The sequence below is a fragment of the Leuresthes tenuis genome, unplaced genomic scaffold (assembly GCF_036924035.1).
Source record: "Leuresthes tenuis unplaced genomic scaffold, fLeuTen1.0.hap1 SCAF_7, whole genome shotgun sequence".
NCBI lineage: Eukaryota > Metazoa > Chordata > Actinopteri > Atheriniformes > Atherinopsidae > Leuresthes > Leuresthes tenuis.
In genome coordinates, this window is record NW_027325361.1 from 35130393 (window position 1) to 35146594 (window position 16202).

At 37.4% G+C, this 16202-nt stretch overlaps 1 protein-coding gene across 1 annotated transcript in view; it reads right to left on the minus strand.

Moving 5' to 3' along the window:
* Window positions 1–16202, minus strand: part of nlgn1 (neuroligin 1) — a 345721-nt gene that overhangs the window by 306528 nt on the left and 22991 nt on the right. Inside the window, exon 2 of the mRNA XM_072390215.1 lies at window positions 6494–7532. Coding sequence (XP_072246316.1) covers window positions 6494–7040 — 547 coding nt within the window. The 5' untranslated portion in view covers window positions 7041–7532. The remainder of the gene's footprint in view (window positions 1–6493; window positions 7533–16202) is intronic.

A 16202-nucleotide genomic window follows, 5' to 3' on the forward strand; every position in this document is an offset into this window, starting at 1 on the left:
ATTTAGTTTACAGCTTTCTTTCCATCATGACTGTAAATAGCTGTATGCATTACAGAGCTCTAAGACCAGTTTGGAAATAGTTCCTATAAATAATGACTAGGAGTGAAATGGAAACTATTTGAAAAGTTGTTTCTTTTTATCATGTTGTTAGTTTCTCTATTGCTCACAATGTGCTTAGGCTTAAATATGCATGAGGCAAAATGCATTCCTGCTAGAGCTTTGGTAATGAAGCAGAAATTAGGTAAATGAGAAAGGAAATCTATGCTTTTGTAAGATGAATCCTAAAAACTCTGGTAATGTTTGTAACCCTGCATCTTTGTACAACAACAAAAGCTTATGCCTGGATTTTGTATGTCCTTCATTTGATATTTTAGCAAGTAAGAGCATATAAATAAATAAAAGAAACAGGCTGCTTATTTATTTATTGTGATGCAAGTTCTATGAATATGTATGAGCAGTTATCAATGCTGTCACCTTGAGCCGACTAGCTTCCATGTGCCGTGTGCATTTGTGTGTGCAAGTTTGAGTTTAGGTGAGTAGATACCATTGTGTATGTACCTACTTAGAAAAACAAAAGGCTGGAAAACAATTCATACAACCAGTCTCAGTCATATCTTTCTCTTTATTTGACATTGACCCAGCCAAGTAACAAACAGGTTATTCAGAGAGCACTGTGCCTACTAAACCTTTAATGAATGCTTTTACCACTATGACTGTCAAATTCATACTATATTCATTTGACTATGAGACGTCTTATATGTTTTTATAAGTCCTACTGAAAGTACTATACTTATCTTGACCTAGAATTACTGTTTGTAAAATTAAGCTTATGCAGTGCAAGCTTTTGTTTTTCATCTGCAGGTTGCACATTCATGTTAAATGCATTCAAACCGAATAGAAAGATGCTCCACTTTGTTCATTTGGACTGTTTAACCAAAAATTCAAGCACCTTGCCCTTTCATCTTAGTCAGTGAGAGGGTGGGGAGACTGAATCCATACTGAACTAATAAAATTTTTTTTTTAAAAGACAGCATTTTATAGCATTTAAAATATTCCTGTAGATTCATAGCACAGCAATCTTTTAAGCTGTTGACTTATTTAAATTAGATGGTTTTGCTATGAAATCCACCACAGAAAATGACAAAAATGTGCTATCAAAGACTCCATTTTTCTTAAATGATTAGATATTGTTACTAATTTAATAAAGAATAAAAAGGAGAACATGCAAATTCCACACAGAAAGGCTCCAACTGGCATTCAAACCACACAACTCTGCAGCCTTAATTCAGACACTCGCATAGCACAACCCTATCACTGTCTTCAGGACAGCTTAAGTGTAAAAAAAAAAAAATATCATTAGGTCACATTACCATTTCAGATCTTCATCTCTATTCACAACTTTTGTCATACTACATTTACTGTATCTCGTGAGTGAAAGTCAAATATTTTGCTCTTTTTAAAAAAGAAAAACAGCCATCGTTCATCGGTAATTATATAGTTGACTTCAGAAAGAAATTAATAATAGTGCTCTGTCAGTAATTTATCTAATGTTTTATACCCCAACTACAAAATCTGTTTTCTTGTTGGTGTTTCTTTAATTTATTACCAGTCTGAAGTTGGTCAATTCTGAAACCTAATTTATAATAAAATCCCAGTTAAGTAATCAGTTTGATGTATGGTGATGTTTCAGCTCGAGTGGTAAGTGAGTGTTAAACAGAGCAGACTCAGGCTAGGTCATTCGATTATAACAGGAGATGTTATTGAGTGTAATTTGTGTTCCAATTTCCATTTCCATTTTAGTACAAAGCTGTTTGATCAACCTTGAAATAGGCACACCCCATGCACACCAATTTATATTTTCATTATTTTAAACAAAAGTGTCTGTCATACAGTACTGTGCATCAATTTCAAATTAGTAATAAATTAGATTATATTTAATTTTAGAGAATCAGAGAATAGTTTAATTATGGTTCTGTTACAATGTACTGTGGAAGGCACTGGAAAAAACTTTTACAGAGTGATATTAACTTTAGGATGGATTATTTCAGCTTTCTGTTCTTAGCAATGTAGAGACATTCTGCCAGTTCACAAGCTCTATTATCAATCAGTTTATGGATCTAATTTCCTTATTCCCAGTTCTCTAAATTAGTTTTCTTCGCTAATAATTTAGCTTTCTTGTTGTGATTAAAGTCAATAGTCAGTACAGAATACTAAGTGTGACAGTTTTAACTATTATGAATAAATTGTAAAGTTGCATTATACCATCACATAACCTGCACCCCAGTACTGCTTTTAACATTTTGATTTTATTCTTTTGGTATGGCTAATGAAAAGAAAAGGCAAAAGAAGTTACAGTATAGGTTAAATGCTATATTTATAAATTTCTCATACATATCTCAAAAATAATATTCTTTTTTAGATAAAACATTATTCAAAATATACCCTGCTTTATAACTAAACATTTTGTATGCTCAATGCTTGGTTTCAATTTATTTTCTTCACTGATCTTTCACTCATTCAGAAAATTTGTCCAACTTAAACTGTATGCTGAGGATACATTAGAGACAATGAAGAATTTGTTGTGATAGTCAACTACTTTTCCCCTACTGGTAATTTTTCTTGATTTGTTATTTTTTGTATTTTTCTTCTTTATCCTTGCACTGTGACCACCTTGTTGCCTGCGGCTGTGGCAAAACAATGGTCACATCCAGGTCTGCCAGTATAAAATAAAATAATATTTCAACAACCCTCCACCTCACTCCTGTGGTCAATTTAGAGTCACCAATTAACCTAACATACATGTTTTTGGGCAGTGGGAGGAAGCCAGACTACCCAGGGAGAACCCATGCATACATGGGGAGAACATGCAAACTCCACACAGAAAGGCCCCAGCTGGGATTTGAACCAGGAACCCTCTTGCTGTGAGTTGACAGTGCTAACCACCATGCAGCCCGAGGCTAATCATATTACTTGTCTTAAAACCTGAACTATATATAATTGGTATACCAGTTCCTGGTTGCCAAAGGAAGTACAACATTTTTATATATTGCTTAATGCATCTCCATGTCACAGGACATTTTGTTAACAAATCATTTTCTATAAAAATAAATCAAATCTAGGGTTCTACATTTCCAGTAATATGTTTGCTAGCCTTTTGAAAAAGATTCTTTGCTGGCATATACCATCGGATGTAAATAAAAACTAAAAACTGAAGTGGCTGTGAATGTGCCCCCTTTATAAATACATTATAAGGTAGGTCCAATTTGACTGATGGTGAGTTTTCACCACACTTTCTGATAAATGGACTGTACTTGTATACCACTCAAAGGACTTCTAACACTACATGCCACATTCACACACATACAGCACATCTTAAGTCTACACATAACTACATGCTTTCTAACCATTCATACATCGGTAAGTTCAGTGTCTTGCCCAAGGATGCTTCAACATGTAGCCTGGGGAAGCCAGAGTTGAACCACAGACCTTCCAATTGATGGATGGCTGCTCTTCCTCCTGAGCTACAGCCGCTAAGGAGAATATATTTCTTCATATCCAACTCAGTTCTAAATTGCATCTGATAACATCTCGCTATGAAATTACCTTGACACTCCCTATGATTTGTCTTCTAATGCACCATTGACTAAATCATGTACTAGTGTGCTTTGATTATGATCGAAGTTCTTAAAGTATCCATAAAACATAAACATATCACAAGATTCAAACTAGATCCTCCAAATCCTTTTGTTACCAAAACAACCAATGTAGTTCTGCAGAACTAATTACTCAGACCGGCAAGTCTCCAGTAAGTCAGCGAATGCACGCACTCCTTACTCCCTGATTTGAAGTCTTTGTAGGAGTCATGAGATACAAAAGTGATTCCTGAAAGAGCTTCCTAAAATCTATGTGGCCCAACAGCTTTTAGAACAGTATATCTAAATAGGAAATTCCAAAATAGGCATTCAGACATGTTCAAATGCTGTTGTCCCCCCCCCCCCCCCCCCCCCCCAAACCCGAGTTTTCAAAATCAACATTTTGTCATATATTTGTACAGTGTATTGACTCTGATGTCTTGAACATTATATTCATTGCAAGTGAACTTCAGTTGTTCTACTGACAATATTTTGAGTATTATAGCTCATGTGAATACTGTCTCTTTCATTTCGTATTTCAGGTGCATACTGACATACCTAAATATTAGATACTGTACCAAAAAAAAAGCATGTAGAGACTTAAAATATGTGACTACTGTGTATAAAGATGAGAACTTCTTCCCCGACAGTTCAAAAGGAGATCTTTTTTCAGTGCACAGCCATAGGTAGTAAATGTAACATTTAACATTAAGACACAAACCCAAGCAGAACAGCCTCAACTCCAAAATGACTCAGGTCTGCCTGTTTTTGATTATTGTGTCAATTACTTATTTCTATTTATTCATTTTATTTTCTTCAAGACCTAATCTCTATATTCTATAAATTTAAAAAGAAAATCCTTAACCAATTGTCTGGGTTTGGTTTCTAAATGATGATTTCCATTCTGTGACTAATGGCATAAGTACTTGTGACATAAGCTTCTGTAATCTCTCAGTTAAAGTGAATGTCCCCTCTCTGTATTTGTATATGCAACACTTTTAAAGGAAAGAATACGAGTGATGAGACGAAAAGACAAGAAAAACATTGAGGTTAGTATGTTCATATATATGTGTTGTAAAAAATAAGCATATATAATAAGTGATAATGTGAACTGCTGCCAAGACAATGACATTAACACCCAGACCTTATGAAGGACACTGTCAGCATCTTTCCCCCTCTCTAACTCACACTTGCACTAGCACTCCAACATATGCCTCCATCCAGGGAGAGAGAGGCTGAGAGACAGAGGAAAAAAGACAGGGAGGAGGCGGAGGGCATTATCTTGATAAAACAGTGGTTGATACAGTAGCCCAAGCCAACTTGAACACAGCTCTGCTTTCTTTTAATGGAGATTACACAGTCAAAGTCCAGCCTGAGCTCATCTTTTTTAACTCTGCTACATCGTTGTGAGAGTGTGTATGTGTGTTTGTAACAGTGTGTCTTGTCTAATTTACTGCTATCTTGCCACACATCAACTATTATTACTTGAAACCCTCTGGCCTCAGATCTGGCAGCCAATCAAATCTTCCGCCAACGAGGGGACATATCAGTACAAAGGCATGTATTGCAACATTACTTGCTGTAATTCTATTATCAGAAGCTCTACAAATTACAAGTAGAATTCAAGGTTTTATAAGCATGTATCTATTTGTTGTCATCTGCAAGACGTGAGTGGGGCTTTATAAAGTATAACAAATCTAAAAAAGGTCTTCCTTGTTCCTTAACTTACACTATACTCTGAAAATCAATAGATTTGTTAAGTTACAATAATAATGGCTCTGATTTTTTTATTTTTTTATTTCCAACATAATTTTTTATTAAATGTTTTTAAATGAATCTATATTTAGTGTTAAAAGGTCCTGTTTCTTAATCTTAGCAATCTAAAAACCAGCAGATGTTTTAAGTCATGACCTGATCATTTGTGAACCTCAGTGTTGTGACTCCTCTCTACACTGCATGCTGAACCACAGAGTTCTCTTTTCCTTCTTCTTTCTGTGCATTGTATAGGTTACATTCAGTTTATACATACCTCCTTGTCTACATATTTTCTTGCCCGGTTTCCTGGCACATTCCTTGGATATTCTTTTGACTGTAAAATGAATAGAAAACTAAAGAATAACATGGACCCCTGGACGCACAATGCACACTGGAGCTGGCATGCACACACACTCATACACTGACAGACATCATATTACACAAAGCTGATTGACTGAAACAGATTTAGAACATAAGGTAAGGTGAAATAAAGATAGAGGGAAAGAATGAATCACACCAGCTCAATCAGAGTAGTATTCAGTCTATCAGTCAGCCAGCCGGTCATTCAGTCAGCCAAATCAATTGGTGATGATCATGACGACTGTCTTGTTTAATGAACTGTAGCTTTTGTGGCAGAGCACAATACATTATGATGAGATACAGACATGAGAGATGAGAGAGGAAGGGTGCTGCAGTAGAAGGCAAAAAAGGAAAGAAGAGAGAAAAGCAAGGAATGAGCAAGGAAAGAAAATCTGTTGGAGAAGCAACAAGGAGAGAGTTTAGAGGAGATGGAAAGGTCAAACTGGGAATTGGAAAAAAACTAAAATGTGGATGTTGCTTTTTTTTTCTTTCACAAATCAGTTTCACACAGTCAAGAATTATAAGCAGTATCATGCACAATAAACATGCACAAGGTCATGCTTTCCATCTACGGGCAAACATACAGGGACAGAGAGGGGGGTGCACTCTCACACTGATAACATCACACTCCAGTTACACAAATTTTGTGTTTTCCAGTAACACAAGACGTTTGTGGGTTAATTCTGTCCACCCTACCTCCCATTCTACCCACACCCATTCTACCCTGAGCCTGCAGGCTAACTCACCATCCTCAGTGGGAACATAGATGTTAAGATAGAGGCAGTCCTCACTTTGGTCCTGGACATAAGTCGACACCACATCAATGCTATTGGTAAACCAAACTGGCAGCATGACATCTGGGAGGCGGCCCTCCATGATGCTCTGAGGACACACTGGGGCAAAGTGTGTGGCATTGCGGATATCCGACCACGGTGCTGGTGGCTCAGGAGGTTGAAAGCGGCGTTCACCAGTTGGTGGAGAAGCATATGGGACACCCAAAAACTGTACTACAGGACCAAGTATCTCATTGTTGAGTTCCTTCTTGATACCACGTAGCTTACCATTGGCAGTGGTAACCACTGGGTCATTCTCATCAAGTTTTTGAGCCAACACGACAACTGGACATGCAAGCAAAAGCAGCAGTCCCAGCCATATTAGCGTGGAGATCCACCAGCCAATGGTCAAGGACCCTCGAAGTCGTAAATATTCCATGCTTTTGCCCCGGCTCTTGGCAGTTTGAAGAAGATAACAGCCAGTCATTGAACATTGCCTCCACTGGGACATGACTGCCATTCTTGAGTTTGACTTGTTTGCTTTGTCCTCTCTTGTCCTTATCAGATAAAAAAAAATCCTTTCTCTTTTTCTCACTTACACCATAAAGCATCAACACATTAAGCAAAAATCACATCAAAATCACAATCACACACAGGCATAAGAGACTGGGTGACTCCAGCGCAGATGAGGCTTGTGATTGCTGGTGATCCTTTTCTCAAGCAGTGCAAACTATCCACAGGAAAGTTTTTTCTCTTGCTTCATGAAGGGAAATCTGACAAACATTCCTCACAATGAAATGGAAAATACTCCTCAGAAAGGTCCAGTCAAAAACCTTTGTAGTAGAGAAGAACACTTTCATCTTGGAGCATAACTTCTCAGAGGGTCAGGCAGTCTGTGATAAGGGTTTCCATCATTTTGAAGTGTGCATTCAGCAACAGAAACAGGAGTAGCAGTGCAGTGATTAGGGTGGTTATAGTTGGGTTATGTAGAGTGACGTTCACAGTCTGTCCCCTGCAACACAAAATAAGCAAAAGTTAGCATTCACATGATGAAAAGTAATGATATTGTCCATTCAGTAGCCATTATTTAGACTTTTCTAGCATTCTACATATCTTGTGTAAAATTTAAATTGTCTTAAACTCTAATGCACAGACAATCATTAAATTAAGATAATTTCATTTATATCACATGACAACTGATTATATTATTCAACATTGAAAAATTAGGGGTCTATCAGCATGGCATGCCTGGTTAGTCCTGTCACGGTTTATGTTCTGTTCCATGTCTTGTCTCCTCATTTCCTGTTTTATTTTGAAAAAGCACTAACTGTCTCCTCTCGTTTCAGGTATCCTTCCTCCCGTGTCAAGCGTCTCATTGTCTTCCCTGATTCCCAGGTGTTCCCCTTGGTCCCTCATTTGTTCAAATAGTCTGTGTTTCCCTTGTCTTGTGCCAGTATGTTTCACCACATGAGCATCATTACCAGCCCTTTGTCTTGTTTCTTGAGCCACAGTTCACCTCGATCCATAGTTTCCACGAGCCTGCAGTGAGCGATCCTCCTGCAGTGCTATTTTGTTTTATAGATTATTCTTACCCATAGCCTTAGTTCATTTATTCTAAACGGTAAGTTTCACAGCCTTGTTTTTTTTGTAACTTTTCATAGTCACCTCTGTTAAAGGAGAGTTTTAAGGTTATCGTTAAAGTTCATAGAGCCTCTGTTTTCTTAAGAGTGCGTCTTTTGTTTTACTCCGCCTCGTTTTGAGAGTGTGTCTTTGTTTTGTTTAATGTTCATAGCTTTTCTGTTTTCCTCTCAGTTTGGAGAGTTTTAAGTTTGTAACTTTCATAGCTGCGCTCTTCCTCCGCTTAGTTACTGAGGAGAGCGCTTAGGTTTTCCATAGCCATTCCCTGGTAAACTGACAAGTCCAAGAGTTACATTTTTTTAAAAATCAACCACAACGTTAAACCAAGATTCAATGGCAATTTAGGGAAACAGAGTTTTCTGTAAATCTTATTAATACATACAGTTTTATGTATTCAGTTGATTTAATATTATGGCTTGTTGGTGTACCCTACTGTCAATGTGATACTACAAGCCAGTGAATGGAGATCACTTTTCGGAAAACGGCTATATATATATATATATATATATATATATATATATATATATATACTAGCTGGAGAATAAAGACTTCAGTTCACAGAAGTTCACAGAATTAAAGTGTTAATTGTAAGTAAGATTTATGGGTGTCAAATATGCAATGCTGGCTGATGGACAAAAATAGAACTTAAATGACCCTCGATTATTGATGTTGATTCAGAATAACAAAGAGAAAAAAAAGATGAAATCTACATCCTTATATATGTATGGATTAAATGTCTATGCTTGCGTGCATGTTCATGCTTCATGTTCATGTAGAAAATGAAGGCTAGTCATTTCCCAGTTCTTTTTTTTCACTTCTAAGGAGTGTATTTCACGAGGATGAGATCCTACTTTTATTCTACAAGAATGTCTAGCTGCACACTGTGAACAAGAAACCATTCATATTTATATGAATTTGCACAACCTACAGTACTCTCCTATCTACCACATGCACACATGCGTGGACAAGCTAGTCTGAATAGTAGTGGTAAGTAGCAGAGAGGCATGAAAGAACCAGATGTACATAAGTTTACAACATCAGCAGCAGTCATACTTTAACAAGAACAACAAAAGAGAAAAAAACGGGAGATAAAGGGATCAAACTGAAGTGTATCAAACAGTTTTTAATGAAAAGATTTGATTTTGTTGACCCAAAAACTTTACCTAATAGGAGAAAATTATGTCATGAAAGCTAAGACGCACTTACAAAACACTTGATCAAACACTGAAAAAAATAGAGTCAAATGTAGTTCTGCATGTTTTGAATATTAGCTTTAGAACTACTATCCTTTTTTAATAGAGCCTTGTTTTCTATGCATGTGTCTTTTAGAGTTACTACAATCTCTGAGACAGTGGTTCCCAAATATTGAAATAACCCAATCTCAGAGCATTTACATCAGTATATTATAAAACTGTTCTCTTAATTTAAGTTGTGCAGTTAAATACAATTGCTGTTTAAGTCATGCTCAGAAATATCAAATTCTCTTATAAATGAAAGACTACATTTCTGTAATCCACTTATGTTGCATTAATATGGTCTAGTAGCCAATACCAAGTGAGCAGTTTTGCTATTTGTTCAATAACACAAAAGGATTGCCAACTAAGACCCCTTTTATTTCATGGAAATTTCAGAATGCTTCATGGTTCCTCTTGATTATGTCAAAAAAGGAAACATGGATTTTAGCCACATTTTGGGCATAATGATAGCATATTACAAAAGTTGGGTAATGAATGAGTTTTCCTTTCTTAATTTAACAGTTTGCCTTAAATCAGTCTATTTTTATTTGGAATATAAAGTAAATACATTTCTGATATAATGATCAAGTATACTTCCATGCATTTAAATTTATTTTAACACCAGACCCTGTGGTAACATCTGAGCAATTCTGTAGTTGATACTGAACACTTTTTACACAAATAAAAAAAATGGTAGAAAGATAAGGAAAATATTTCTTCCTCTTTTTCCTCCTTATTATCCTTATGATTATATTTCTTTCTTTTATTTATTATCATTCTTTTATTACTGTTAATTATTTTCTAAGGTGATTTGTTATTTTTAATGAATGTGAAGGAATGCAACAGTCTACTGACTCACGATGTGTGAATGAAGGTGAAACATTAACCCTCTAAGATTTTCTACAAAAAAAAAAACAAGACATGGAAATGGGTGGATATATGTGTGTGCGTGTGTGGTGCTCTCTCTTTTCCAGGTCCAAGCTGCTGCTCCTTTTCCCCGGTCTGCACCTGGGCATAATGAGTGTAAAACAGTGTAAAGGTGAGTCAGGATTTTCTTGTGGAATTAAGAGAAAGGAGCAAGGTGACATTTAGGTGTTTGAGGCTGGCTCATCCCAAGGTGTGGAGAAAGCCCTTTGGTGTAGCAGTTTGGTGAGTTTGGGGAGCATTGTGAAGTTTGCTGCCACCTGTGTGTGTTGTGGCAGCAGGAGCAGTGAGGAGGTTGCTGCTTATCCGTGAGTAGTGTGGGCCTGTAGGCTATGGAAGGGATTTTTCTCTTGGTTCTTCTTGTGTTTTTCTCTCATCTTCATATACGTCGGTCCTGGGTTGTGACTCTTCTTATTGGTTCTTGTGAAAATAGTGGCGTGGCCACCTCTTTATGTTAACTCCATTTATAAAAAAAAGTTTATCACTGTTACCATACTGCTCTGTTTGATTTCCTTCATTCTTCCCATCCTCTCCCTCCTAGACCATAACGATGGGGTTGTAACAGGTATGCTCTGAAAAAAAGTGTTTTTGCATTTTTTTTATTTATTCTTTTTTTTTTTAAGTTTCCATGAGACAATAAGAGGAAGATTCAATGTTCCTTAACAAATTGTTGAGATGCACTGGTAAAAATGAAAAAGTAATAGCATACACATTTGGGTATATATCTATAAAAGGTGATATGTTATTACCTTTTATCAGTATATATACCTAAACTAAGTGGTAGGAATAGCTCTTGCAGGTTTAGTTCCACTTTTTTTTTTAAAAGATACAATAAAGTAACTGAAAAATGTGCATAACCAAAGGGTTTTTAAATGTGAACGAATGGGTCGTTCTCAGGAGTTCAGTGAATTCCAGCGTGGAACCATGATAGGATGCCACCTGTGCAACAGGTCCAGTCGTGAAATTTCCTCGCTACTAAATATTCCACAGTCAACTGTCAGTGGTATTATAACAAAGTGGAAGTGATTGGGAACGACAGCAACTCAGCCACATAAGATGACAGATTTGGAGCAGCAGATGCTGAGGCACATAGTGCGCAGAGGTCGCCAACTTTCTGCAGAGTCAATCGCTGCAGACCTCCGAACTTCATGTGGCCTTCAGATTAGCTCAAGAACAGTGCGTAGAGAGCTTTGTGGAATGGGTTTCCATGGCCGAGCAGCTGCATCCAAGCCATACATCACCAAGTGCAATGCAAAGTGTTGGATGCAGTGGTGTAAAGCACGCCGCCACTGGACTCTAGAGCAGTGGAGACGCGTTCTCTGGAGTGACGAATAACGCTTCTCCATCTTGCAATCTGATCGATGACTCTGGGTTTGGCGGTTGCTAGGGGAACGGTACTTGTCTGACTGCATTGTGCCAAGTGTAAAGTTTGGTGGAGGGGGGATTGTTTGGGGTTGTTTTTCAGGAGCTGGGCTTGGCCCCTTAGTTCCAGTGAAAAGAACTCTGAATGCTTCAGCATATCGAAATATTTTGGACAATTTCATGCTCCCAACTTTCTGGAAACAGTTTGGGGATGGCCCCTTCCTGTTCCAACATGATTGTGCACAAAGCAAGGTCCATAAAGACATAGATGCCCGAGTTTGGTGTGGAAGAACTTGACTGCTCTGCACAGAGTCCTGACCTCAACCCGATAGAACACCTTTGGGAAGAATTAGAGCAGAGACTGCGAGCCAGGCCTTCTGTCCAACATCAGTGTCTGACCTCACAAATGCGCTTCTGGAAGAATGGTCAAAAATTCCCATAAACACACTTCTAAACTTTGTGGAAAGCTTTTCCCAGAAGAGTTGAAGCTGTTACAGGTGCAAAGGGTGGGCTGACGTCATATTAAACCCTATGGATTAAGAATGGGATGTCACTTAAATTCATATTTGTGTAAAGGCAGATGAGTGAATACCTTTGGCATTATAGTGTATGTATTGATGTGTCAATCTAAATCCAACACCTATATAAATGAATACCACTGAAGACTGCAGAAAAGTCCCTTAACCCAAAACGTATGTAAGCTGCATATAAGCTGCATGTATGAAATAACGTTTCACGGTCCCTTTACATGGAAATACAATGAAAATCAAAACAAAAATTTAGTCACAGGTGATTTTAAAAACCATGTTTAATAATTAACTATTTGAATTTTCTTCAACAAGGCAAAATAATTTCTTGTCCAATCAACTAGTTAACATAATAATTGTTGGATTACTCAATAGCCAGAATAATTGATATACTTCTTGGATCACACCCTCACTAACGACAGCTCTGTCAAAATGGTAATTGTGTAAAAACGTAAAAAAAAAAAAATCATAAAAACTTAAAGACTCTTATCTTGTATATCTTTGGTTATCTATATATATTTTTCTCCAAACAAACATTCAAAAAATAGGTCAGCTTTTTTACAGTTGTACCTTTGTGTCACTAATGTAGCCTTTGTCTAAACTACTGGTTACACAACAGATGTGCTCTGGTTACTTACGATAATTGACTCCATCAGCCACACTCTACAAATGCACATGGAAGTCACACAAGCCACAGTATACTCTATATTCATTATTAGTCTTCAATATCAAACGCCTACGTAACAAACAGTGTCTCTCCCTCTCTTAATACAAAAGTCCTCCTATAAAGTACTGTCATTGCTTTCTGATCCTTTCATGAAATCTCTTTACGCCTACAGTGTAATGCCACTTTTATTGTTTTACACATCGACCAGGCTACTCCAGCTATGTTGGCCCCAATTTTGTGATTTGTTTTTTATGGCATGTGCCAGCACTAAGGTGCAAAACCACCACCTACTACACTGGAGTTTAAAAATAAAAGTCCCCAACACAAAAAGGTCACAGAAGTATATTGAAATCGTAAAACAGACATTGCAAAATTCATCATGAATTTAAGCTGTTGCCAAAACATCCAACAAGAACCTCAGCTCACAAGCACTTCATTGAAACTGTTCAACACATAAACCGTAGGAAAGTCTAAATATATGTGTTCATTTGTAATTTGAGATTGAGTGTATGTGGAAAGTTGAGAGAAGGCAATGTATGTGATATCATTACACAATGGGAGGCAAATATAGAGCAGTCACATCAATGCATCCACATGGGAAAAAAACTGTTAAAATGGTAAAGAGCTGCTGTGAGTGTACAAACAAATTCATGAACAATTCAAGAAAAAGTTTTTACAGAATTCTGAATGCTACAAAGAAAGAACAACACAAATAAATTACTTTCGAACAGGTGTGTAGGGTAACTTTCCAGGTGTTACTGCAGAAGAAGCATCCTAGCCGTTAGTCACGGCCTACACATGCTGCTTTAATCATCCAGTCCCACTCAGTCTTTTTGCAGAAGAAAATAAAGTTTTATTCCTTAAGTGCCACAAGCATATGCTGGTTGATACAACCTTCCTGCTGTATAACATAGATTAAATTAAATATGATAAAACACGGTAAGAAAACCGTGTGGCTCCACTGTCATGAAAGCACTTGGTTGTGGTATTGTAGTTGTGTTCTGAGTTCCAGGCGGGGATGAGCAGGTATCCAGGAAGTCCAGGGCGGAGTCTGCAATGTTCCTGGAAGCACACCTGCTGCTCGTCTGCGCTCATTAGAGCTGGCCTCTTAAGGACCTGCAGGACTTCCAGACTTGTCCAGATTGTCTTAGAGTCTTTGTTGGTAATCAGGCTCACTAGTGCTGCTCAGTGTTACTAGTGTCCCAGTTACTGTGTGTCCTCCATGTCATAGCCTACATGCTCAATGTATTTTTTTGTGTGTGTGTTAGGAGTTATGTCTTTCATATCTTTCATGTCACCGACCTTCAGGTATGTATGGGGTTGCACAGCCTCCATGTTAGAAATGTTTACTTGTGTGGTTAGCCATGTGGAGAAATGTGATGGCATAAGTGGGTTTGAATTGTTCCTGACTGAGAGAGGAATTATATGGAGAGGAGATGACCATTTCACTCACATTGTCTTTCATGTCACCATCGTACAGAAATAAACCTGAATGTGAGATCTAGGGAGTGTCCCGTGTGATTGAACGCAGAATACTATACACAAGCAGCATATGTCCTGCAGACCTGTTCCGGCTACACACGCTCCATTTTGTCCCTGGCCAGTTTGCCAGCTATATAATTTAATAAGAAATGTGAGCTGTGGCACTCAGTTGTCAGTAGCGCAGTGATGTTGTAAGTAGAAAATGAGCTGCAAGTGTGTTGAAAGGTGCGAAACTTAAGAACCAAAAGGTAATGCCAACACAACTAAAATACGCTGCTGTCCTGAAGGAGCAAGAGAGACCAAAGAGACAGAGCTGTAATCAGCACCTCACAGAACACTGGCCAGGTGTACTGAGTTGCACCAATCAGAGAGAGAGAGAGAGAGAGAGGGGCCCCTAAAAGACACCTAAAGGGCCGTGACTGTTGCAATTCCAAGGTTCTCTAACAGCACCATTAACAGCCATTTTAGTGGCATCTAATTCAACTTTGTAGTTATCATTATTCATCTATTAGAGCCTAATGCAACACAAAAGTAATCCTGTTTTCATGTTTATATGGTGCCTCAGGCATTTTCAGATTTTTTAAATATAGTATTAATTGGTATTATCTATAAAAGTTACAAATATTCATAAAAACAGATTATTTGATTATTTTATGTTCATAGACATCCTAATGGTTCTAGACTCTCAGGGACCATAGGGCAGCAAGTTGCAGTGGAGCATATTGTGTATAATTGGTATTTTTGCAGATTTTCCACTGAACATTTTTTTTTAAAGATTTCTCTGTGCTGAATTAGAAGCAGCACTGCTTGAATGAATTCTCCCCATACTGATTTCAACAACTGTTAAGATAAATTACCACGCCAACTGAAAAGTTGTTTACTTGAAGAGTTGTGCACGGATCTGGAACTGAGACATTAATGTTTCTCTCTGTACTTTTAAATTACCTCTTGGAGATAAATAAAGTGGATTTGAAACTGTTAGCTGTGAGTTTATGTCCAAGAAATTTTAGTGTTATCTGAGTAATATATGTAATAGGTTTATATCTTATTGTGAACTACTGCAGACACTGTCTGTGATGTCATCACCTAAGTAATTTCCAGGCAGCACAACATCTCAACGAATTTATGCTGTTTTCTGAAAATTTCAATCATGTTACCCTCTCTGCTACACTTCCAATCTTCCAATAGTTTTTCAAGTGAAAGTACAAAAGGTGGATTTATTCCAAGCAAATAAATATAGGTGTAAACAACTCCTCACTCCATCCTCCATTTTGAAAATTCTATCACAGTGAGGTTCTCGCTAACTCCAACTATAAACCTATTGTTCAGCTGCAACCTGTGACTATACGGACTTGGCCTTAGAGAGCTGAAGACCATCTGCCAGGATTCTTCGAGAACACAGACTGAAATGTACTCTGTTATTCATATGGAGATGACATAATTTCCATGTCTAAATGTGTATATAAATGTCAGCCAGCATCTCAGTTATTGACCTTACCAACATCCCCCCGCAAACTCGAGTCTGACGGAAAACTCGACTCTGACGCAATATAATAGCCCATGATTACCGAAAATATACTGATATCAGTACAAGAAGGCAATTAAACACAAAAGGCAATTCAGGGAAAATGATCTTAACTAAATATCCCAGATCGAGACAAGTGCAAATGAAATAAAGCTGTGCATTACTGAAAAATAAAGGGATGCTGCCATTGTTGTGCGCGGGTGCGCCTGCAGTTGTGACACGAATAAACGATTATTAGACTAAAATGTTTAAATATGTTTAATACGATATTAATAGCCTATAATATTGAAATATTACCATTTTAGATGATACGCCATGTTTG